General features: G+C 55.5%; 1 protein-coding gene across 1 annotated transcript in view; it reads left to right on the top strand.

Moving 5' to 3' along the window:
* The window catches only part of LOC140418148 (purine nucleoside phosphorylase-like), a 56,415-nt gene that overhangs the window by 5,214 nt on the left and 28,199 nt on the right, over positions 1–23,002 (top strand). Inside the window, exons 3-4 of the mRNA XM_072501569.1 lie at positions 1,712–1,887; positions 6,873–7,063. Of these exons, the coding sequence (XP_072357670.1) occupies positions 1,712–1,887; positions 6,873–7,063 (367 nt within the window). The remainder of the gene's footprint in view (positions 1–1,711; positions 1,888–6,872; positions 7,064–23,002) is intronic.

Raw genomic sequence — 23,002 nt, 5'->3', positions numbered from 1 at the left:
GGGGTGAATCTGGGGGGTCCGGGGTCAGTATTGGGGGTTTGGGGTGAATCTCGGGGGTCGGAGGTCAGTATTGGGGGTTGGGGTGAATCTCGGGGGTCGGAGGTCAGTATTGGGGGTTGGGGTGAATCTGGGGGGTCTGGGGTCAGTATTGGGGGTTTGGGGTGAATCTGGGGGTTCTGGGGTCAGTATTGGGGGTTTGGGGTGAATCTGGGAGGTCCGGGGTCAGTATTGGGAGTTTGGGGTGAACCCCGGGGGTCCGGGGTCAGTATTGGGAGTTTGGGGTGAATCCCGGGGGTCCGGGGTCAGTATTAGGGGTTTGGGGTGAATCCCGGGGGTCAGAGGTCAGTATTGGGGGTTTGGGGTGAATCCCGGGGGTCTGGGGTCAGTATTGGGGGTTTGGGGTGAATCCCGGGGGTCGGAGGTCAGTATTGGGGGTTTGGGGTGAATCTGGGGGGTCCGGGGTCAGTATTGGGGTTTGGGGTGATTACCGGGGGGCCGGGGTCAGTATTGGGGGTTTGGGGTGAATCTCGGGGGTCCGGGGTCAGTATTGGGTGTTTGGGGTCAATCCTGGGGGTTCCGGGGTCAGTATTGGGGGTTTGGGGTGAATCTGGGGGGTCCGGGGTCAGTATTGGGGGTTTGGGGTGAATCTGGGGGGTCCGGGGTCAGTATTGGGGGTTTGGGGTGAATCTGGGGGGTCTGGGGTCAGTATTGGGGGTTTGGGGTGAATCTCGGGGGTCCGGGGTCAGTATTGGCGGTTTGGGGTGAATCTGGGGGGTCCGGGGTCAGTATTGGGGGTTTGGGGTGAATCTCGGGGGTCGGAGGTCAGTATTGGGGATTTGTGGTGAATCCCGGGGGTCAGAGGTCAGTATTGGGGGTTTGGGGTGAATCTCGGGGGTCCGGGGTCAGTATTGTGGGTTTGGGGTGAATCTGGGGGGTCTGGGGTCAGTATTGGTGGTTTGGGGTGAATCTGGGGGGTCCGGGGTCAGTATTGGGGGTTTGGGGTGATTACCGGGGGGCCGGGGTCAGTATTGGGGATTTGGGGTGAATCTCGGGGTCTGGGGTCAGTATTGGGGGTTTCGGGTGAATCTGGGGGGTCCGGGGTCAGTATTGGGGGTTTGGTGTCAATCCCGGGGTGTCCGGGGTCAGTATTGGGGGTTTGGGGTGAATCTCGGGGGTCGGAAGTCAGTATTGGGGGTTTGGGGTGAATCCCGGGGGTCCGGGGTCAGTATTGGGGGTTTGGGGTGAATCTCGGGGGTCCGGGGTCAGTATTGTGGGTTTGGGGTGAATCTGGGGGGTCTGGGGTCAGTATTGGTGGTTTGGGGTGAATCTGGGGGGTCCGGGGTCAGTATTGGGGGTTTGGGGTGATTACCGGGGGGCCGGGGTCAGTATTGGGGGTTTGGGGTGAATCTGGGGGTTCCGCGGTCAGTATTGGGGATTTGGGGTGAATCTGGGGGGTCCGGGGTCAGTATTGGGGGTTTCGGGTGAATCTGGGGGGTCCGGGGTCAGTATTGGGGGTTTGGGGTCAATCCCGGGGGGCCGGGGTCAGTATTGGGGGTTTGGCGTGAATCTGGGGGGTCCGGGGTCAGTATTGGGGGTTTGGGGTGAATCTCGGGGGTCCGGGGTCACTCTTTGGGCTCACAGGCCACAGTCGACGGTCTCCCCGACCCCCCGGGAGTTGCTGCTCTAATCCTGCTCCCAATCTCTTCCCCAGACGACATTCCCGATCCGGGTGTTCCACCTGATGGGGGTCGACACCCTGATTGTGACCAATGCTTCCGGGGGTCTGAACGAGGATTTCAAAGTGGGAGACATTATGCTGATCAAGGATCACATCAACCTGCCCGGATTCGCTGGCATCAATCCCCTAGTGGGACCGAACGATGACAGGTCAGTGCCGGGGGGCAGTGTCCGGGGGGAGTGTCCGGGGGGGAGTGGGTCGTGTCGGGGGGGCAGTGTCCAGGGGTCAGTGTCCGGGGGGGAGTGGGACGTGTCGGGGGGCAGTGTCGGGGGGGCAGTGTCCGGGGGCAGTGTCTGGGGGGCAGTGTCTGGGGGGCAGTGTCTGGGGGGCAGTGTCTGGGGGGCAGTGTCTGGGGGGCAGTGTCTGGGGGGCAGTGTCCGGGGGGCAGTGTCCGGGGGGCAGTGTCCGGGGGCAGTGTCCGGGGGCAGTGTCCGGGGGGCAGTGTCCGGGGGCAGTGTCCGGGGGGCAGTGTCCGGGGGGCAGTGTCCGGGGGGCAGTGTCCGGGGGGCAGTGTCGGGGGGGCAGTGTCGGGGGGGCAGTGTCGGGGGGGCAGTGTCGGGGGGGCAGTGTCGGGGGGGCAGTGTCCGGGGGGCAGTGTCGGGGGCAGTGTCGGGGGCAGTGTCGGGGGCAGTGTCGGGGGGCAGTGTCGGGGGGCAGTGTCGGGGGGCAGTGTCGGGGGGCAGTGTCGGGGGGGCAGTGTCGGGGGGCAGTGTCGGGGGGGCAGTGTCGGGGGGGCAGTGTCCGGGGGGCAGTGTCGGGGGCAGTGTCGGGGGGCAGTGTCGGGGGGCAGTGTCGGGGGGCAGTGTCGGGGGGGCAGTGTCCGGGGGGCAGTGTCTGGGGGGGAGTGGGACGTGTCGGGGGGGGCAGTGTCTGGGGGGGAGCGGGACGTGTCGGGGGGGCAGTGTCTGGGGGGGAGTGGGACGTGTCGGGCAGGGCAGTGTCTGGGGGGGCAGTGTCTGGGGGGGGGGGGAGTGGGACGTGTCCGGGGTGCAGTGTCTGGGGGGGAGTGGGACGTGTCGGGGGGCAGTGTCTGGGGGGGGGGGGGGAGTGGGACGTGTCGGGGGGCAGTGTCTGGGGGGGGACGTGTCGGGGGGGGCAGTGTCTGGGGGGGGGGGAGTGGGACGTGTCCGGGGGGCAGTGTCTGGGGGAGCGGGACGTGTCGGGGGGGCAGTGTCTGGGGGGGAGTGGGACGTGTCGGGGGGCAGTGTCTGGGGGGGGGGGAGTGGGACGTGTCGGGGGGCAGTGTCTGGGGGGGGACGTGTCGGGGGGGGCAGTGTCTGGGGGGGGGGGGAGTGGGACGTGTCCGGGGGGCAGTGTCTGGGGGAGCGGGACGTGTCGGGGGGGCAGTGTCTGGGGGGGAGTGGGACGTGTCGGGCAGGGCAGTGTCTGGGGGGGGGGGGAGTGGGACGTGTCCGGGGTGCAGTGTCTTTGGGGGGGGGGTTTCAGGGCGGGGTCAGTCCTGGGGGAGTAGAGGGCACGCCTGTGCCCACCCCCCTACCCTGTGACCAAGCACTCGGGACATTCTTCACCCTTCCACTCGAGTCCCCAACCATCCCGTCAATTTCCAAAACGACTGCAGACTATCTGTCCCCCTGGAGTCAGTGGGAATCAGGGGGAAAACTCCCCGCTGCTTGGGGTCATCTCAGCTCCAGGACATCACTGCAGGAGTTCCTCAGGGTCGTGTCCTCGGCCCCAACCATCTTCAGCTGCTTCATCAATGACCTCCCTTCCATCAGAAGGTCAGAAGTGGGGGTGTTTGCGGACGACTGCACAATGTTCAGCACGATTCGCGAATCCCCAGATAATGAAGCAGTCCCTGTCCCAATGCAGCAAGACCCGGACAATATCCAGGCTCGGGGCTGACAAGGGGCAAGTTACATTCGCCCCACACAAGTGCCCGGCAATGACCATCTCCTACAAGAGAGGATCTCAACATTCAATGATCTACGGAGATCGGAACTGTGCACAGTGCTCCCAGTGTGCTCTAACCGAGGGATACGGAGACCGGAACTGTGCACAGTGCTCCCAGTGTGGTCTAACCAAGGGATACGGGGACCGGAACTGTGCACAGTGCTCCCAGTGTGGTCTAACCGAGTGATACGGAGACCGGAACTGTGCACAGTGCTCCCAGTGTCCTCTAACCGAGGGATACGGAGACCGGAACTGTGCACAGTGCTCCCAGTGTGGTCTAACCGAGGGATACGGAGACCGGAACTGTGCACAGTGCTCCCAGTGTGGTCTAACCGAGGGATACGGAGACCGGAACTGTGCACAGTGCTCCCAGTGTGGTCTAACCGACGGATACGGAGACCAGAACTGTGCACGGTGCTCCCACTGTGGTCTAACCGAGGGATACGGAGACCGGAACTGTGCACGGTGCTCCCAGTGTGGTCTAACCGAGGGATTCGGAGACCGGAACTATGCACAGAGCTCCCAGTGTGGTCTAACCGAGGGATAGGGAGACCGGAACTGTGCACAGTGCTCCCAGTGTGGTCTAACCGAGGGACACGGAGACCGGAACTGTACACAGTGCTCCCAGTGTGGGTCTAACTGAGGGATACGGAGACCGGAACTGTGCACAGTGCTCCCAGTGTGGTCTAACTGAGGGATACGGAGACCGGAACTGTGCACAGTGCTCCCAGTGTGGGTCTCACCGAGGGATACGGAGACCGGAAGTGTGCACAGTGCTCCCAGTGTGGGTCTAACTGAGGGATACGGAGTCCGGAACTGTGCACAGTGCGCCCAGTGTGGTCTAACCGAGGGATACGGAGACCGGAACTGTGCACAGTGCTCCCAGTGTGGGTCTAACCGAGGGATAGGGAGACCGGAACTGTGCACAGTGCTCCGAGTGTGGGTCTAACCGAGGGACACGGGGACCGGAACTGTGCACAGTACTCCCAGTGTGGTCTAACCGAGGGAAATGGAGACCGGGACTGTGCACAGTGCTCCAGGTGTGGTCTAACCGAGGGATACGGAGACCGGAACTGTGCACGGTACTCCCAGTGTGTTCTAACCGAGGGATACGGAGACCGGGACTGTGCACGGTGCTCCCAGTGTGGTCTAACCGAGGGACACGGGGACCGGAACTGTGCACAGTGCTCCCAGTGTGGTCTAACCGAGGAATACGGAGACCGGGACTGTGCATGGTGCTCCCAGTGTGGGTCTAACCGAGGGATACGGAGACCAGGACTGTGCACGGTGCTCCCACTGTGGTCTAACCGAGGGACACGGGGACCGGAACTGTGCACAGTGCCCCAAGTGTGGTCTAACCGAGGGATACGGAGACTGGAACTGTGCACAGTGCTCCCAGTGTGGTCTAACCGAGGGATACGGAGACCGGGACTGCGCACGGTGCTCCCAGTGTGGTCTAACCGAGGGACACGGGGACCGGAACTGTGCACGGTGCTCCCAGTCTGGTCTAACCGAGGGATACGGTGACCGGAACTGTGCACGGTGCTCCCAGTGTGGTCTAACCGAGGGACACGGGGACCGGAACTGTGCACAGTGCTAGCAGTGTGGTCTAACCGAGGGATACGGAGACCGGGACTGTGCACGGTGCTCCCAGTGTGGTCTAACCGAGGGACACGGGGACCGGAACTGTGCACAGTGCTAGCAGTGTGGTCTAACCGAGGAATACGGAGACCGGAACTGTGCACAGTGCTCCCAGTGTGGTCTAACCGAGGGATACGGAGACTGGAACTGTGCACAGTGCTCCCAGTGTGGTCTAACCGAGGGATACGGAGACTGGAACTGTGCACAGTGCTCCCAGTGTGGTCTAACCGAGGGATACGGAGACTGGAACTGTGCACAGTGCTCCCAGTGTGGGTCTAACCGAGTGATACGGAGACCGGGACTGTGCACGGTACTCCCAGTGTGTTCTAACCGAGGGATACGGAGACCGGGACTGTGCACGGTGCTCCCAGTGTGGTCTAACCGAGGGACACGGGGACCGGAACTGTGCACAGTGCTCCCAGTGTGGTCTAACCGAGGGATTCGGAGACCGGGACTGTGCATGGTGCTCCCAGTGTGGGTCTAACCGAGGGATACGGAGACCAGGACTGTGCACGGTGCTCCCACTGTGGTCTAACCGAGGGACACGGGGACCGGAACTGTGCACAGTGCCCCCAGTGTGGTCTAACCGAGGGATACGGAGACTGGAACTGTGCACAGTGCTCCCAGTGTGGTCTAACCGAGGGATACAGAGACCGGGACTGCGCACGGTGCTCTCAGTGTGGTCTAACCGAGGGACACGGGGACCGGAACTGTGCACAGTGCTCCCAGTGTGGTCTAACCGAGGAGTACGGAGACCGGAACTGTGCACAGTGCTCCCAGTGTGGTCTAACCGTGGGATACGGAGACTGGAACTGTGCACAGTGCTCCCAGTGTGGTCTAACCGAGGGATACGGAGACTGGAACTGTGCACAGTGCCCCCAGTGTGGGTCTAACCGAGGGATACGGAGACCGGAACTGTGCACAGTGCTCCCAGTGTGGTCTAACCGAGGGATACGGAGACTGGAACTGTGCACAGTGCTCCCAGTGTGGGTCTAACTGAGTGATACGGAGACCGGAACTGTGCACAGTGCTCCCAGTGTGGTCTAACCGAGGGATACGGAGACCGGAACTGTGCACGGTGCTCCCAGTGTGGTCTAACCGAGGGATACGGAGACCGGGACTGTGCACAGTGCTCCCGGTGTGGTCTAACCGAGGGATACGGAGACCGGAACTGTGCACAGTGCTCCCAGTGTGGTCTAACCGAGGGATACGGAGACCGGAACTGTGCACGGTGCTCCCAGTGTGGTCTAACCGAGGGATACGGAGACCGGAACTGTGCACGGTGCTCCCAGTGTGGTCTAACCGAGGGATACGGAGACCGGTACTGTGCACAGTGCTCCCAGTGTGGTCTAACAGGTACAGCACATGTGGGATAGCATTCTTGTGTTGGTGCCCGTGATGACAGGGTAGGAAACCTTGGTGCGCTTCCAGAATATCGAGGGATTCCGCAGACAATGAGCAAGGTCGGTCGGGGATTGTGAGTTGTTGCCTCTTGAGGGGGAGTTGCCACAGCTGGGATGGGTGAGATGGCCAGCTGTTTGATTCGGTGTCGAATTATTCTGCTCCTCTTGGCTGCCTTTAGGTTCGGAGAGCGATTCCCGTGCATGTCCGACGCCTATGACAAGGAGCTGCGGAAACTGGCTATCGACGTGTCCCGGGATCTGGGATACTGGAACAACATGCGCGAGGGGGTTTACTGTGCCCTGGCTGGCCCCTCTTACGAGACCATCGCGGAATCTCGGATGCTCAGGATGCTCGGAGCAGATGCAGTCGGTGAGTCCAACGCCGGGAACAGGAGTTGTACCTAACCCCGTGCTGTACCTGCCCTGGGAGTGTTTGATGGGGACAGTGTAGAGGGAGCTTTACTCTGTGTGTAACCCCGTGCTGTACCTGTCCTGGGAGTGTTTGATGGGGACAGTGTAGAGGGAGCTTTACTCTGTATCTAACCCCGTGCTGTACCTGGCCTGGGAGTGTTTGATGGGGACAGTGTAGAGGGAGCTTTACTCTGTATCTAACCCCGTGCTGTACCTATCCTGGGAGTGTTTGATGGGGACAGTGTAGAGGGAGCTTTACTCTGTATCTAACCCCGTGCTGTACCTGTCCTGGGAGTGTTTGATGGGGACAGTGTAGAGGGAGCTTTACTCTGTATCTAACCCCGTGCTGTACCTGTCCTGGGAGTGTTTGATGGGGACAGTGTAGAGGGAGCTTTACTCTGTATCTAACCCCGTGCTGTACCTGTCCTGGGAGTGTTTGATGGGGACAGTGTAGAGGGAGCTTTACTCTGTATCTAACCCCGTGCTGTATCTGTCCTGGGAGTGTTTGATGGGGACAGTGTAGAGGGAGCTTTACTCTGTATCTAACCCCGTGCTGTACCTGTCCTGGGAGTGTTTGATGGGGACAGTGTAGAGGGAGCTTTACTCTGTATCTAACCCCGTGCTGTACCTGTCCTGGGAGTGTTTGATGGGGACAGTGTAGAGGGAGCTTTACTCTGTATCTAACCCCGTGCTGTACCTGTCGTGGGAGTGTTTGCTGGGGACAGTGTAGAGGGAGCTTTACTCTGTATCTAACCCCGTGCTGTACCTGTCCTGGGAGTGTTTGATGGGGACAGTGTAGAGGGAGCTTTACTCTGTATCTAACCCCGTGCTGCACCTGTCCTGGGAGTGTTTCATGGGGACAGTGTAGAGGGAGCTTTACTCTGTATCTAACCCCATGCTGTACCTGTCCTGGGAGTGTTTGATGGGGACAGTGTAGAGGGAGCTTCACTCTGTATCTAACCCCGTCCTGTACCTGTCCTGGGAGTGTTTGATGGGGACAGTGTAGAGGGAGCTTTATTCTGTATCTAACCCCGTGCTGTACCTGTCCTGGGAGTGTTTGATGGGGACAGTGTAGAGGGAGCTCTACTGTGTATCTAACCCCGTGCTGTACCTGTCCTGGGAGTGTTTGATGGGGACAGTGTAGAGGGAGCTTTACTCTGTATCTAACCCCGTGCAGTCCCTGCCCTGGGAGTGTTTGATGGGGACAGTGTAGAGGGAGCTTTACTCTGTATCTAGCCCCGTGCTGTACCTGTCCTGGGAGTGTTCGATAGGGACAGTGTAGAGGGAGCTTTACTCTGTATCTAACCCCGTGCTGTACCTGTCCTGGGAGTGTTTGATGGGGACAGTGTAGAGGGAGCTTTACTCTGCACCTAACACCGTGCTGTACCTGTCCTGGGAGTGTTTGATGGGGACAGTGTGGAGGGAGCTTTCCTCTGTATCTAAACCCATGCTGTACCTGTCCTGGGAGTGTTTGATGGGGACAGTGTAGAGGGAGCTTTACTCTGTATCTAACCCCGTGCTGTACCGGTCCTGGGAGTGTTTGATGGGAACAGTGTAGAGGGAGCTTTACTCTGTATCTAACCCCGTGCTGTACCTGTCCTGGGAGTGTTTGATGGGGACAGTGTAGAGGAAGCTTTACTCTGTATCTAACCCCGTGCTGTACCTGTCCTGGGAGTGTTTGATGGGGACAGTGTCGAGGGAGCTTTACTCTGTATCTAACCCCGTGCTGTGCCTGTCCTGGGAGTGTTCGATGGGGACAGTGTAGAGGGAGCTTTACTCTGTATCTAACCCCGTGCTGTACCTGTCCTCGTAGTGTTTGATGGGGACAGTGTAGCGGGAGCTTTACTGTGTATCTAACCCCGTGCTGTACCTGTCCTGGGAGTGTTTGATGGGGACAGTGTAGAGGGAGCTTTACTCTGTATCTAGCCCCGTGCTGTACCTGTCCTGGGAGTGTTCGATAGGGACAGTGTAGAGGGAGCTTTACTCTGTATCTAACCCCGTGCTGTACCTGTCCTGGGAGTGTTTGATGGGGACAGTGTAGAGGGAGCTTTACTCTGTACCTAACACCGTGCTGTACCTGTCCTGGGAGTGTTTGATGGGGACAGTGTAGAGGGAGCTTTACTCTGTATCTAACCCCGTGCTGTACCTGCCCTGGGAGTGATTGATGGGGACAGTGTAGAGGGAGCTTTATTCTGTATCTAACCCCGTGCTGTACCTGTCCTGGGAGTGTTTGATGGGGACAGTGTAGAGGGAGCTTTCCTCTGTATCTAAACCCATGCTGTACCTGTCCTGGGAGTGTTTGATGGGGACAGTGTAGAGGGAGCTTTACTCTGTATCTGACCCCGTGATGTACCTGTCCTGGGAGTGTTTGATGGGAACAGTGTAGAGGGAGCTTTACTCTGTATCTAACCCCGTGCTGTACCTGTCCTGGGAGTGTTTGATCGGGACAGTGTAGAGGGAGCTTTACTCTGTATCTAACCCCATGCTGTACCTGTCCTGGGAGTGTTTGATGGGGACAGTGTAGAGGGAGCTTTACTCTGTATCTAACCGCGTGCTGCACCTGTCCTGGGAGTGTTTGATGGGGACAGTGTAGAGGGAGCTTTACTCTGTATCTAACCCCATGCTGTACCTGTCCTGGGAGTGTTTGATGGGGACAGTGTAGAGGGAGCTTCACTCTGTATCTAACCCCGTCCTGTACCTGTCCTGGGAGTGTTTGATGGGGACAGTGTAGAGGGAGCTTTATTCTGTATCTAACCCCGTGCTGTACCTGTCCTGGGAGTGTTTGATGGGGACAGTGTAGAGGGAGATTTACTGTGTATCTAACCCCGTGCTGTACCTGTCCTGGGAGTGTTTGATGGGGACAGTGTAGAGGGAGCTTTACTCTGTATCTAACCCCGTGCAGTCCCTGCCCTGGGAGTGTTTGATGGGGAGAGTGTAGAGGGAGCTTTACTCTGTATCTAGCCCCGTGCTGTACCTGTCCTGGGAGTGTTCGATAGGGACAGTGTAGAGGGAGCTTTACTCTGTATCTAACCCCGTGCTGTACCTGTCCTGGGAGTGTTTGATGGGGACAGTGTAGAGGGAGCTTTACTCTGCACCTAACACCGTGCTGTACCTGTCCTGGGAGTGTTTGATGGGGACAGTGTGGAGGGAGCTTTACTCTGTATCTAAACCCGTGCTGTACCTGTCCTGGGAGTGTTTGATGGGGACAGTGTAGAGGGAGCTTTACTCTGTATCTAACCCCGTGCTGTACCTGCCCTGGGAGTGTTTGATGGGGACAGTGTAGAGGGAGCTTTATTCTGTATCTAACTCCGTGCTGTACCTGTCCTGGGAGTGTTTGATGGTGACAGTGTAGAGGGAGCTTTCCTCTGTATCTAAACCCATGCTGTACCTGTCCTGGGAGTGTTTGATGGGGACAGTGTAGAGGGAGCTTTACTCTGTATCTAACCCCGTGCTGTACCGGTCCTGGGAGTGTTTGATGGGAACAGTGAAGAGGGAGCTTTACTCTGTATCTAACCCTGTGCTGTACCGGTCCTGGGAGTGTTTGATGGGAACAGTGAAGAGGGAGCTTTACTCTGTATCTATCCCCGTGCTGTACCTGTCCTGGGAGTGTTTGATGGGGACAGTGTAGAGGGAGCTTTACTCTGTATCTAACCCCGTGCTGTACCTGTCCTGGGAGTGTTTGATGGGGACAGTGTAGAGGAAGCTTTACTCTGTATCTAACCCCGTGCTGTACATGTCCTGGGAGTGTTTGATGGGGACAGTGTCGAGGGAGCTTTACTCTGTATCTAACCCCGTGCTGTGCCTGTCCTGGGAGTGTTTGATGGGGACAGTGTAGAGGGAGCTTTACTCTGTATCTAACCCCATGCTGTACCTGTCCTGGGAGTGTTTGATGGGGACAGTGTAGCGGGAGCTTTACTGTGTATCTAACCCCGTGCTGTACCTGTCCTGGGAGTGTTTGATGGGGACAGTGTAGAGGGAGCTTTACTCTGTATCTAACCCCGTGCAGTCCCTGCCCTGGGAGTGTTTGATGGGGACAGTGTAGAGGGAGCTTTACTCTGTATCTAGCCCCGTGCTGTACCTGTCCTGGGAGTGTTTGATGGGGACAGTGTCGAGGGTGCTTTACTCTGTATCTAACCCCGTGCTGTGCCTGTCCTGGGAGTGTTCGATGGGGACAGTGTAGAGGGAGCTTTACTCTGTATCTAACCCCGTGCTGTACCTGTCCTGGGAGTGTTTGATGGGGACAGTGTAGAGGGAGCTTTACTCTGTATCTAACCCCGTGCTGTATCTGTCCTGGGAGTGTTTGATGGGGACAGTGTAGAGGGAGCTTTACTCTGTATCTAACCCCGTGCTGTACCTGTCCTGGGAGTGTTTGATGGGGACAGTGTAGAGGGAGCTTTACTCTGTATCTAACCCCGTGCTGTACCTGTCCTGGGAGTGTTTGATGGGGACAGTGTAGAGGGAGCTTTACTCTGTATCTAACCCCGTGCTGTACCTGTCGTGGGAGTGTTTGCTGGGGACAGTGTAGAGGGAGCTTTACTCTGTATCTAACCCCGTGCTGTACCTGTCCTGGGAGTGTTTGATGGGGACAGTGTAGAGGGAGCTTTACTCTGTATCTAACCCCGTGCTGCACCTGTCCTGGGAGTGTTTCATGGGGACAGTGTAGAGGGAGCTTTACTCTGTATCTAACCCCATGCTGTACCTGTCCTGGGAGTGTTTGATGGGGACAGTGTAGAGGGAGCTTCACTCTGTATCTAACCCCGTCCTGTACCTGTCCTGGGAGTGTTTGATGGGGACAGTGTAGAGGGAGCTTTATTCTGTATCTAACCCCGTGCTGTACCTGTCCTGGGAGTGTTTGATGGGGACAGTGTAGAGGGAGCTCTACTGTGTATCTAACCCCGTGCTGTACCTGTCCTGGGAGTGTTTGATGGGGACAGTGTAGAGGGAGCTTTACTCTGTATCTAACCCCGTGCAGTCCCTGCCCTGGGAGTGTTTGATGGGGACAGTGTAGAGGGAGCTTTACTCTGTATCTAGCCCCGTGCTGTACCTGTCCTGGGAGTGTTCGATAGGGACAGTGTAGAGGGAGCTTTACTCTGTATCTAACCCCGTGCTGTACCTGTCCTGGGAGTGTTTGATGGGGACAGTGTAGAGGGAGCTTTACTCTGCACCTAACACCGTGCTGTACCTGTCCTGGGAGTGTTTGATGGGGACAGTGTGGAGGGAGCTTTACTCTGTGTCTAAACCCGTGCTGTACCTGTCCTAGGAGTGTTTGATGGGGACAGTGTAGAGGGAGCTTTCCTCTGTATCTAAACCCATGCTGTACCTGTCCTGGGAGTGTTTGATGGGGACAGTGTAGAGGGAGCTTTACTCTGTATCTAACCCCGTGCTGTACCGGTCCTGGGAGTGTTTGATGGGAACAGTGTAGAGGGAGCTTTACTCTGTATCTAACCCCGTGCTGTACCTGTCCTGGGAGTGTTTGATGGGGACAGTGTAGAGGAAGCTTTACTCTGTATCTAACCCCGTGCTGTACCTGTCCTGGGAGTGTTTGATGGGGACAGTGTCGAGGGAGCTTTACTCTGTATCTAACCCCGTGCTGTGCCTGTCCTGGGAGTGTTCGATGGGGACAGTGTAGAGGGAGCTTTACTCTGTATCTAACCCCGTGCTGTACCTGTCCTCGTAGTGTTTGATGGGGACAGTGTAGCGGGAGCTTTACTGTGTATCTAACCCCGTGCTGTACCTGTCCTGGGAGTGTTTGATGGGGACAGTGTAGAGGGAGCTTTACTCTGTATCTAGCCCCGTGCTGTACCTGTCCTGGGAGTGTTCGATAGGGACAGTGTAGAGGGAGCTTTACTCTGTATCTAACCCCGTGCTGTACCTGTCCTGGGAGTGTTTGATGGGGACAGTGTAGAGGGAGCTTTACTCTGTACCTAACACCGTGCTGTACCTGTCCTGGGAGTGTTTGATGGGGACAGTGTAGAGGGAGCTTTACTCTGTATCTAACCCCGTGCTGTACCTGCCCTGGGAGTGATTGATGGGGACAGTGTAGAGGGAGCTTTATTCTGTATCTAACCCCGTGCTGTACCTGTCCTGGGAGTGTTTGATGGGGACAGTGTAGAGGGAGCTTTCCTCTGTATCTAAACCCATGCTGTACCTGTCCTGGGAGTGTTTGATGGGGACAGTGTAGAGGGAGCTTTACTCTGTATCTGACCCCGTGATGTACCTGTCCTGGGAGTGTTTGATGGGAACAGTGTAGAGGGAGCTTTACTCTGTATCTAACCCCGTGCTGTACCTGTCCTGGGAGTGTTTGATCGGGACAGTGTAGAGGGAGCTTTACTCTGTATCTAACCCCATGCTGTACCTGTCCTGGGAGTGTTTGATGGGGACAGTGTAGAGGGAGCTTTACTCTGTATCTAACCGCGTGCTGCACCTGTCCTGGGAGTGTTTGATGGGGACAGTGTAGAGGGAGCTTTACTCTGTATCTAACCCCATGCTGTACCTGTCCTGGGAGTGTTTGATGGGGACAGTGTAGAGGGAGCTTCACTCTGTATCTAACCCCGTCCTGTACCTGTCCTGGGAGTGTTTGATGGGGACAGTGTAGAGGGAGCTTTATTCTGTATCTAACCCCGTGCTGTACCTGTCCTGGGAGTGTTTGATGGGGACAGTGTAGAGGGAGATTTACTGTGTATCTAACCCCGTGCTGTACCTGTCCTGGGAGTGTTTGATGGGGACAGTGTAGAGGGAGCTTTACTCTGTATCTAACCCCGTGCAGTCCCTGCCCTGGGAGTGTTTGATGGGGAGAGTGTAGAGGGAGCTTTACTCTGTATCTAGCCCCGTGCTGTACCTGTCCTGGGAGTGTTCGATAGGGACAGTGTAGAGGGAGCTTTACTCTGTATCTAACCCCGTGCTGTACCTGTCCTGGGAGTGTTTGATGGGGACAGTGTAGAGGGAGCTTTACTCTGCACCTAACACCGTGCTGTACCTGTCCTGGGAGTGTTTGATGGGGACAGTGTGGAGGGAGCTTTACTCTGTATCTAAACCCGTGCTGTACCTGTCCTGGGAGTGTTTGATGGGGACAGTGTAGAGGGAGCTTTACTCTGTATCTAACCCCGTGCTGTACCTGCCCTGGGAGTGTTTGATGGGGACAGTGTAGAGGGAGCTTTATTCTGTATCTAACTCCGTGCTGTACCTGTCCTGGGAGTGTTTGATGGTGACAGTGTAGAGGGAGCTTTCCTCTGTATCTAAACCCATGCTGTACCTGTCCTGGGAGTGTTTGATGGGGACAGTGTAGAGGGAGCTTTACTCTGTATCTAACCCCGTGCTGTACCGGTCCTGGGAGTGTTTGATGGGAACAGTGAAGAGGGAGCTTTACTCTGTATCTAACCCTGTGCTGTACCGGTCCTGGGAGTGTTTGATGGGAACAGTGAAGAGGGAGCTTTACTCTGTATCTATCCCCGTGCTGTACCTGTCCTGGGAGTGTTTGATGGGGACAGTGTAGAGGGAGCTTTACTCTGTATCTAACCCCGTGCTGTACCTGTCCTGGGAGTGTTTGATGGGGACAGTGTAGAGGAAGCTTTACTCTGTATCTAACCCCGTGCTGTACATGTCCTGGGAGTGTTTGATGGGGACAGTGTCGAGGGAGCTTTACTCTGTATCTAACCCCGTGCTGTGCCTGTCCTGGGAGTGTTTGATGGGGACAGTGTAGAGGGAGCTTTACTCTGTATCTAACCCCATGCTGTACCTGTCCTGGGAGTGTTTGATGGGGACAGTGTAGCGGGAGCTTTACTGTGTATCTAACCCCGTGCTGTACCTGTCCTGGGAGTGTTTGATGGGGACAGTGTAGAGGGAGCTTTACTCTGTATCTAACCCCGTGCAGTCCCTGCCCTGGGAGTGTTTGATGGGGACAGTGTAGAGGGAGCTTTACTCTGTATCTAGCCCCGTGCTGTACCTGTCCTGGGAGTGTTTGATGGGGACAGTGTCGAGGGAGCTTTACTCTGTATCTAACCCCGTGCTGTGCCTGTCCTGGGAGTGTTCGATGGGGACAGTGTAGAGGGAGCTTTACTCTGTATCTAACCCCGTGCTGTACCTGTCCTCGTAGTGTTTGATGGGGACAGTGTAGCGGGAGCTTTACTGTGTATCTAACCCCGTGCTGTACCTGTCCTGGGAGTGTTTGATGGGGACAGTGTAGAGGGAGCTTTATTCTGTATCTAACCCCGTGCTGTACCTGTCCTGGGAGTGTTTGATGGGGACAGTGTAGAGGGAGCTTTACTCTGTATCTGACCCCGTGCTGTACCTGTCCTGGGAGTGTTTGATGGGAACAGTGTAGAGGGAGCTTTACTCTGTATCTAACCCCGTGCTGTACCTGTCCTGGGAGTGTTTGATCGGGACAGTGTAGAGGGAGCTTTACTCTGTATCTAACCCCATGCTGTACCTGTCCTGGGAGTGTTTGATGGGGACAGTGTAGAGGGAGCTTTACTCTGTATCTAACCGCGTGCTGCACCTGTCCTGGGAGTGTTTGATGGGGACAGTGTAGAGGGAGCTTTACTCTGTATCTAACCCCATGCTGTACCTGTCCTGGGAGTGTTTGATGGGGACAGTGTAGAGGGAGCTTCACTCTGTATCTAACCCCGTCCTGTACCTGTCCTGGGAGTGTTTGATGGGGACAGTGTAGAGGGAGCTTTATTCTGTATCTAACCCCGTGCTGTACCTGTCCTGGGAGTGTTTGATGGGGACAGTGTAGAGGGAGATTTACTGTGTATCTAACCCCGTGCTGTACCTGTCCTGGGAGTGTTTGATGGGGACAGTGTAGAGGGAGCTTTACTCTGTATCTAACCCCGTGCAGTCCCTGCCCTGGGAGTGTTTGATGGGGAGAGTGTAGAGGGAGCTTTACTCTGTATCTAGCCCCGTGCTGTACCTGTCCTGGGAGTGTTCGATAGGGACAGTGTAGAGGGAGCTTTACTCTGTATCTAACCCCGTGCTGTACCTGTCCTGGGAGTGTTTGATGGGGACAGTGTAGAGGGAGCTTTACTCTGCACCTAACACCGTGCTGTACCTGTCCTGGGAGTGTTTGATGGGGACAGTGTGGAGGGAGCTTTACTCTGTATCTAAACCCGTGCTGTACCTGTCCTGGGAGTGTTTGATGGGGACAGTGTAGAGGGAGCTTTACTCTGTATCTAACCCCGTGCTGTACCTGCCCTGGGAGTGTTTGATGGGGACAGTGTAGAGGGAGCTTTATTCTGTATCTAACTCCGTGCTGTACCTGTCCTGGGAGTGTTTGATGGTGACAGTGTAGAGGGAGCTTTCCTCTGTATCTAAACCCATGCTGTACCTGTCCTGGGAGTGTTTGATGGGGACAGTGTAGAGGGAGCTTTACTCTGTATCTAACCCCGTGCTGTACCGGTCCTGGGAGTGTTTGATGGGAACAGTGAAGAGGGAGCTTTACTCTGTATCTAACCCCGTGCTGTACCTGTCCTGGGAGTGTTTGATGGGGACAGTGTAGAGGAAGCTTTACTCTGTATCTAACCCCGTGCTGTACATGTCCTGGGAGTGTTTGATGGGGACAGTGTCGAGGGAGCTTTACTCTGTATCTAACCCCGTGCTGTGCCTGTCCTGGGAGTGTTTGATGGGGACAGTGTAGAGGGAGCTTTACTCTGTATCTAACCCCGTCCTGTACCTGTCCTGGGAGTGTTTGATGGGGACAGTGTAGCGGGAGCTTTACTGTGTATCTAACCCCGTGCTGTACCTGTCCTGGGAGTGTTTGATGGGGACCGTGTAGAGGGAGCTTTACTCTGTATCTAACCCCGTGCAGTCCCTGCCCTGGGAGTGTTTGATGGGGACAGTGTAGAGGGAGCTTTACTCTGTATCTAGCCCCGTGCTGTACCTGTCCTGGGAGTGTTCGATAGGGACAGTGTAGAGGGAGCTTTACTCTGTATCTAACCCCGTGCTGTACCTGTCCTGGGGGTGTTTTATGGGGACAGTGTAGAGGGAGCTTTACTCTGTACCTAACACCGTGCTGTACCTGTCCTGGGAGTGTTTGATGGGGACAGTGTAGAGGGAGCTTTACTCTGTATCTAACCCCGTGCTGTACCTGCCCTGGGAGTGATTGATGGGGACAGTGTAGAGGGAGCTTTATTCTGTATCTAACCCCGTGCTGTACCTGTCCTGGGAGTGTTTGATGGGGACAGTGTAGAGGGAGCTTTACTCTGTATCGAACCCCGTGCTGTACCTGTCCTGGGAGTGTTTGATGGGGAGAGTGTAGAGGGAGCTTTCCTCTGTATCTAAACCCATGCTGTACCTGTCCTGGGAGTGTTCGATAGGGACAGTGTAGAGGGAGCTTTACTCTGTATCTAACCCCGTGCAGTACCTGTCCAGGGAGTGTTTGATGGGGACAGTGTAGAGGAAGCTTTACTCTGTATCTAACCCCGTGCTGTACCTGTCCTGGGAGTGTTTGATGGGGACAGTGTAGAGGGAGCTTTCCTCTGTATCTAAACCCATGCTGTACCTGTCCTGGGAGTGTTTGATGGGGACAGTGTAGAGGGAGCTTTACTCTGTATCTAACCCCGTGCTGTCCCTGTCCTGGGAGTGTTTGATGGGGACAGTGTAGAGGGAGCTTTACTCTGTATCTAACCCCGTGCAGTCCCTGCCCTGGGAGTGTTTGATGGGGACAGTGTCGAGGGAGCTTTACTCTGTATCTAACCCCGTGCTGTGCCTGTCCTGGGAGTGTTCGATGGGGACAGTGTAGAGGGAGCTTTACTCTGTATCTAACCCCGTGCTGTACCTGTCCTCGTAGTGTTTGATGGGGACAGTGTAGCGGGAGCTTTACTGTGTATCTAACCCCGTGCTGTACCTGTCCTGGGAGTGTTTGATGGGGACAGTGTAGAGGGAGCTTTACTCTGTATCTAGCCCCGTGCTGTACCTGTCCTGGGAGTGTTCGATAGGGACAGTGTAGAGGGAGCTTTACTCTGTATCTAACCCCGTGCTGTACCTGTCCTGGGAGTGTTTGATGGGGACAGTGTAGAGGGAGCTTTACTCTGTACCTAACACCGTGCTGTACCTGTCCTGGGAGTGTTTGATGGGGACAGTGTAGAGGGAGCTTTACTCTGTATCTAACCCCGTGCTGTACCTGCCCTGGGAGTGATTGATGGGGACAGTGTAGAGGGAGCTTTATTCTGTATCTAACCCCGTGCTGTACCTGTCCTGGGAGTGTTTGATGGGGACAGTGTAGAGGGAGCTTTCCTCTGTATCTAAACCCATGCTGTACCTGTCCTGGGAGTGTTTGATGGGGACAGTGTAGAGGGAGCTTTACTCTGTATCTGACCCCGTGCTGTACCTGTCCTGGGAGTGTTTGATGGGAACAGTGTAGAGGGAGCTTTACTCTGTATCTAACCCCGTGCTGTACCTGTCCTGGGAGTGTTTGATCGGGACAGTGTAGAGGGAGCTTTACTCTGTATCTAACCCCATGCTGTACCTGTCCTGGGAGTGTTTGATGGGGACAGTGTAGAGGGAGCTTTACTCTGTATCTAACCGCGTGCTGCACCTGTCCTGGGAGTGTTTGATGGGGACAGTGTAGAGGGAGCTTTACTCTGTATCTAACCCCATGCTGTACCTGTCCTGGGAGTGTTTGATGGGGACAGTGTAGAGGGAGCTTCACTCTGTATCTAACCCCGTCCTGTACCTGTCCTGGGAGTGTTTGATGGGGACAGTGTAGAGGGAGCTTTATTCTGTATCTAACCCCGTGCTGTACCTGTCCTGGGAGTGTTTGATGGGGACAGTGTAGAGGGAGATTTACTGTGTATCTAACCCCGTGCTGTACCTGTCCTGGGAGTGTTTGATGGGGACAGTGTAGAGGGAGCTTTACTCTGTATCTAACCCCGTGCAGTCCCTGCCCTGGGAGTGTTTGATGGGGAGAGTGTAGAGGGAGCTTTACTCTGTATCTAGCCCCGTGCTGTACCTGTCCTGGGAGTGTTCGATAGGGACAGTGTAGAGGGAGCTTTACTCTGTATCTAACCCCGTGCTGTACCTGTCCTGGGAGTGTTTGATGGGGACAGTGTAGAGGGAGCTTTACTCTGCACCTAACACCGTGCTGTACCTGTCCTGGGAGTGTTTGATGGGGACAGTGTGGAGGGAGCTTTACTCTGTATCTAAACCCGTGCTGTACCTGTCCTGGGAGTGTTTGATGGGGACAGTGTAGAGGGAGCTTTACTCTGTATCTAACCCCGTGCTGTACCTGCCCTGGGAGTGTTTGATGGGGACAGTGTAGAGGGAGCTTTATTCTGTATCTAACTCCGTGCTGTACCTGTCCTGGGAGTGTTTGATGGTGACAGTGTAGAGGGAGCTTTCCTCTGTATCTAAACCCATGCTGTACCTGTCCTGGGAGTGTTTGATGGGGACAGTGTAGAGGGAGCTTTACTCTGTATCTAACCCCGTGCTGTACCGGTCCTGGGAGTGTTTGATGGGAACAGTGAAGAGGGAGCTTTACTCTGTATCTAACCCTGTGCTGTACCGGTCCTGGGAGTGTTTGATGGGAACAGTGAAGAGGGAGCTTTACTCTGTATCTATCCCCGTGCTGTACCTGTCCTGGGAGTGTTTGATGGGGACAGTGTAGAGGGAGCTTTACTCTGTATCTAACCCCGTGCTGTACCTGTCCTGGGAGTGTTTGATGGGGACAGTGTAGAGGAAGCTTTACTCTGTATCTAACCCCGTGCTGTACATGTCCTGGGAGTGTTTGATGGGGACAGTGTCGAGGGAGCTTTACTCTGTATCTAACCCCGTGCTGTGCCTGTCCTGGGAGTGTTTGATGGGGACAGTGTAGAGGGAGCTTTACTCTGTATCTAACCCCATGCTGTACCTGTCCTGGGAGTGTTTGATGGGGACAGTGTAGCGGGAGCTTTACTGTGTATCTAACCCCGTGCTGTACCTGTCCTGGGAGTGTTTGATGGGGACAGTGTAGAGGGAGCTTTACTCTGTATCTAACCCCGTGCAGTCCCTGCCCTGGGAGTGTTTGATGGGGACAGTGTAGAGGGAGCTTTACTCTGTATCTAGCCCCGTGCTGTACCTGTCCTGGGAGTGTTTGATGGGGACAGTGTCGAGGGAGCTTTACTCTGTATCTAACCCCGTGCTGTGCCTGTCCTGGGAGTGTTCGATGGGGACAGTGTAGAGGGAGCTTTACTCTGTATCTAACCCCGTGCTGTACCTGTCCTCGTAGTGTTTGATGGGGACAGTGTAGCGGGAGCTTTACTGTGTATCTAACCCCGTGCTGTACCTGTCCTGGGAGTGTTTGATGGGGACAGTGTAGAGGGAGCTTTACTCTGTATCTAGCCCCGTGCTGTACCTGTCCTGGGAGTGTTCGATAGGGACAGTGTAGAGGGAGCTTTACTCTGTATCTAACCCCGTGCTGTACCTGTCCTGGGAGTGTTTGATGGGGACAGTGTAGAGGGAGCTTTACTCTGTACCTAACACCGTGCTGTACCTGTCCTGGGAGTGTTTGATGGGGACAGTGTAGAGGGAGCTTTACTCTGTATCTAACCCCGTGCTGTACCTGCCCTGGGAGTGATTGATGGGGACAGTGTAGAGGGAGCTTTATTCTGTATCTAACCCCGTGCTGTACCTGTCCTGGGAGTGTTTGATGGGGACAGTGTAGAGGGAGCTTTCCTCTGTATCTAAACCCATGCTGTACCTGTCCTGGGAGTGTTTGATGGGGACAGTGTAGAGGGAGCTTTACTCTGTATCTGACCCCGTGCTGTACCTGTCCTGGGAGTGTTTGATGGGAACAGTGTAGAGGGAGCTTTACTCTGTATCTAACCCCGTGCTGTACCTGTCCTGGGAGTGTTTGATCGGGACAGTGTAGAGGGAGCTTTACTCTGTATCTAACCCCATGCTGTACCTGTCCTGGGAGTGTTTGATGGGGACAGTGTAGAGGGAGCTTTACTCTGTATCTAACCGCGTGCTGCACCTGTCCTGGGAGTGTTTGATGGGGACAGTGTAGAGGGAGCTTTACTCTGTATCTAACCCCATGCTGTACCTGTCCTGGGAGTGTTTGATGGGGACAGTGTAGAGGGAGCTTCACTCTGTATCTAACCCCGTCCTGTACCTGTCCTGGGAGTGTTTGATGGGGACAGTGTAGAGGGAGCTTTATTCTGTATCTAACCCCGTGCTGTACCTGTCCTGGGAGTGTTTGATGGGGACAGTGTAGAGGGAGATTTACTGTGTATCTAACCCCGTGCTGTACCTGTCCTGGGAGTGTTTGATGGGGACAGTGTAGAGGGAGCTTTACTCTGTATCTAACCCCGTGCAGTCCCTGCCCTGGGAGTGTTTGATGGGGAGAGTGTAGAGGGAGCTTTACTCTGTATCTAGCCCCGTGCTGTACCTGTCCTGGGAGTGTTCGATAGGGACAGTGTAGAGGGAGCTTTACTCTGTATCTAACCCCGTGCTGTACCTGTCCTGGGAGTGTTTGATGGGGACAGTGTAGAGGGAGCTTTACTCTGCACCTAACACCGTGCTGTACCTGTCCTGGGAGTGTTTGATGGGGACAGTGTGGAGGGAGCTTTACTGTGTATCTAACCCCGTGCTGTACCTGTCCTGGGAGTGTTTGATGGGGACAGTGTAGAGGGAGCTTTACTCTGTATCTAACCCCGTGCTGTACCTGCCCTGGGAGTGTTTGATGGGGACAGTGTAGAGGGAGCTTTATTCTGTATCTAACTCCGTGCTGTACCTGTCCTGGGAGTGTTTGATGGTGACAGTGTAGAGGGAGCTTTCCTCTGTATCTAAACCCATGCTGTACCTGTCCTGGGAGTGTTTGATGGGGACAGTGTAGAGGGAGCTTTACTCTGTATCTAACCCCGTGCTGTACCGGTCCTGGGAGTGTTTGATGGGAACAGTGAAGAGGGAGCTTTACTCTGTATCTAACCCCGTGCTGTACCTGTCCTGGGAGTGTTTGATGGGGACAGTGTAGAGGAAGCTTTACTCTGTATCTAACCCCGTGCTGTACATGTCCTGGGAGTGTTTGATGGGGACAGTGTCGAGGGAGCTTTACTCTGTATCTAACCCCGTGCTGTGCCTGTCCTGGGAGTGTTTGATGGGGACAGTGTAGAGGGAGCTTTACTCTGTATCTAACCCCGTCCTGTACCTGTCCTGGGAGTGTTTGATGGGGACAGTGTAGCGGGAGCTTTACTGTGTATCTAACCCCGTGCTGTACCTGTCCTGGGAGTGTTTGATGGGGACCGTGTAGAGGGAGCTTTACTCTGTATCTAACCCCGTGCAGTCCCTGCCCTGGGAGTGTTTGATGGGGACAGTGTAGAGGGAGCTTTACTCTGTATCTAGCCCCGTGCTGTACCTGTCCTGGGAGTGTTCGATAGGGACAGTGTAGAGGGAGCTTTACTCTGTATCTAACCCCGTGCTGTACCTGTCCTGGGGGTGTTTTATGGGGACAGTGTAGAGGGAGCTTTACTCTGTACCTAACACCGTGCTGTACCTGTCCTGGGAGTGTTTGATGGGGACAGTGTAGAGGGAGCTTTACTCTGTATCTAACCCCGTGCTGTACCTGCCCTGGGAGTGATTGATGGGGACAGTGTAGAGGGAGCTTTATTCTGTATCTAACCCCGTGCTGTACCTGTCCTGGGAGTGTTTGATGGGGACAGTGTAGAGGGAGCTTTACTCTGTATCGAACCCCGTGCTGTACCTGTCCTGGGAGTGTTTGATGGGGAGAGTGTAGAGGGAGCTTTCCTCTGTATCTAAACCCATGCTGTACCTGTCCTGGGAGTGTTCGATAGGGACAGTGTAGAGGGAGCTTTACTCTGTATCTAACCCCGTGCAGTACCTGTCCAGGGAGTGTTTGATGGGGACAGTGTAGAGGAAGCTTTACTCTGTATCTAACCCCGTGCTGTACCTGTCCTGGGAGTGTTTGATG

Source organism: Scyliorhinus torazame, chromosome 5 (assembly GCF_047496885.1).
Source record: "Scyliorhinus torazame isolate Kashiwa2021f chromosome 5, sScyTor2.1, whole genome shotgun sequence".
NCBI classification, from domain to species: domain Eukaryota; kingdom Metazoa; phylum Chordata; class Chondrichthyes; order Carcharhiniformes; family Scyliorhinidae; genus Scyliorhinus; species Scyliorhinus torazame.
This window is presented reverse-complemented; position numbering and strand designations above follow the sequence as displayed.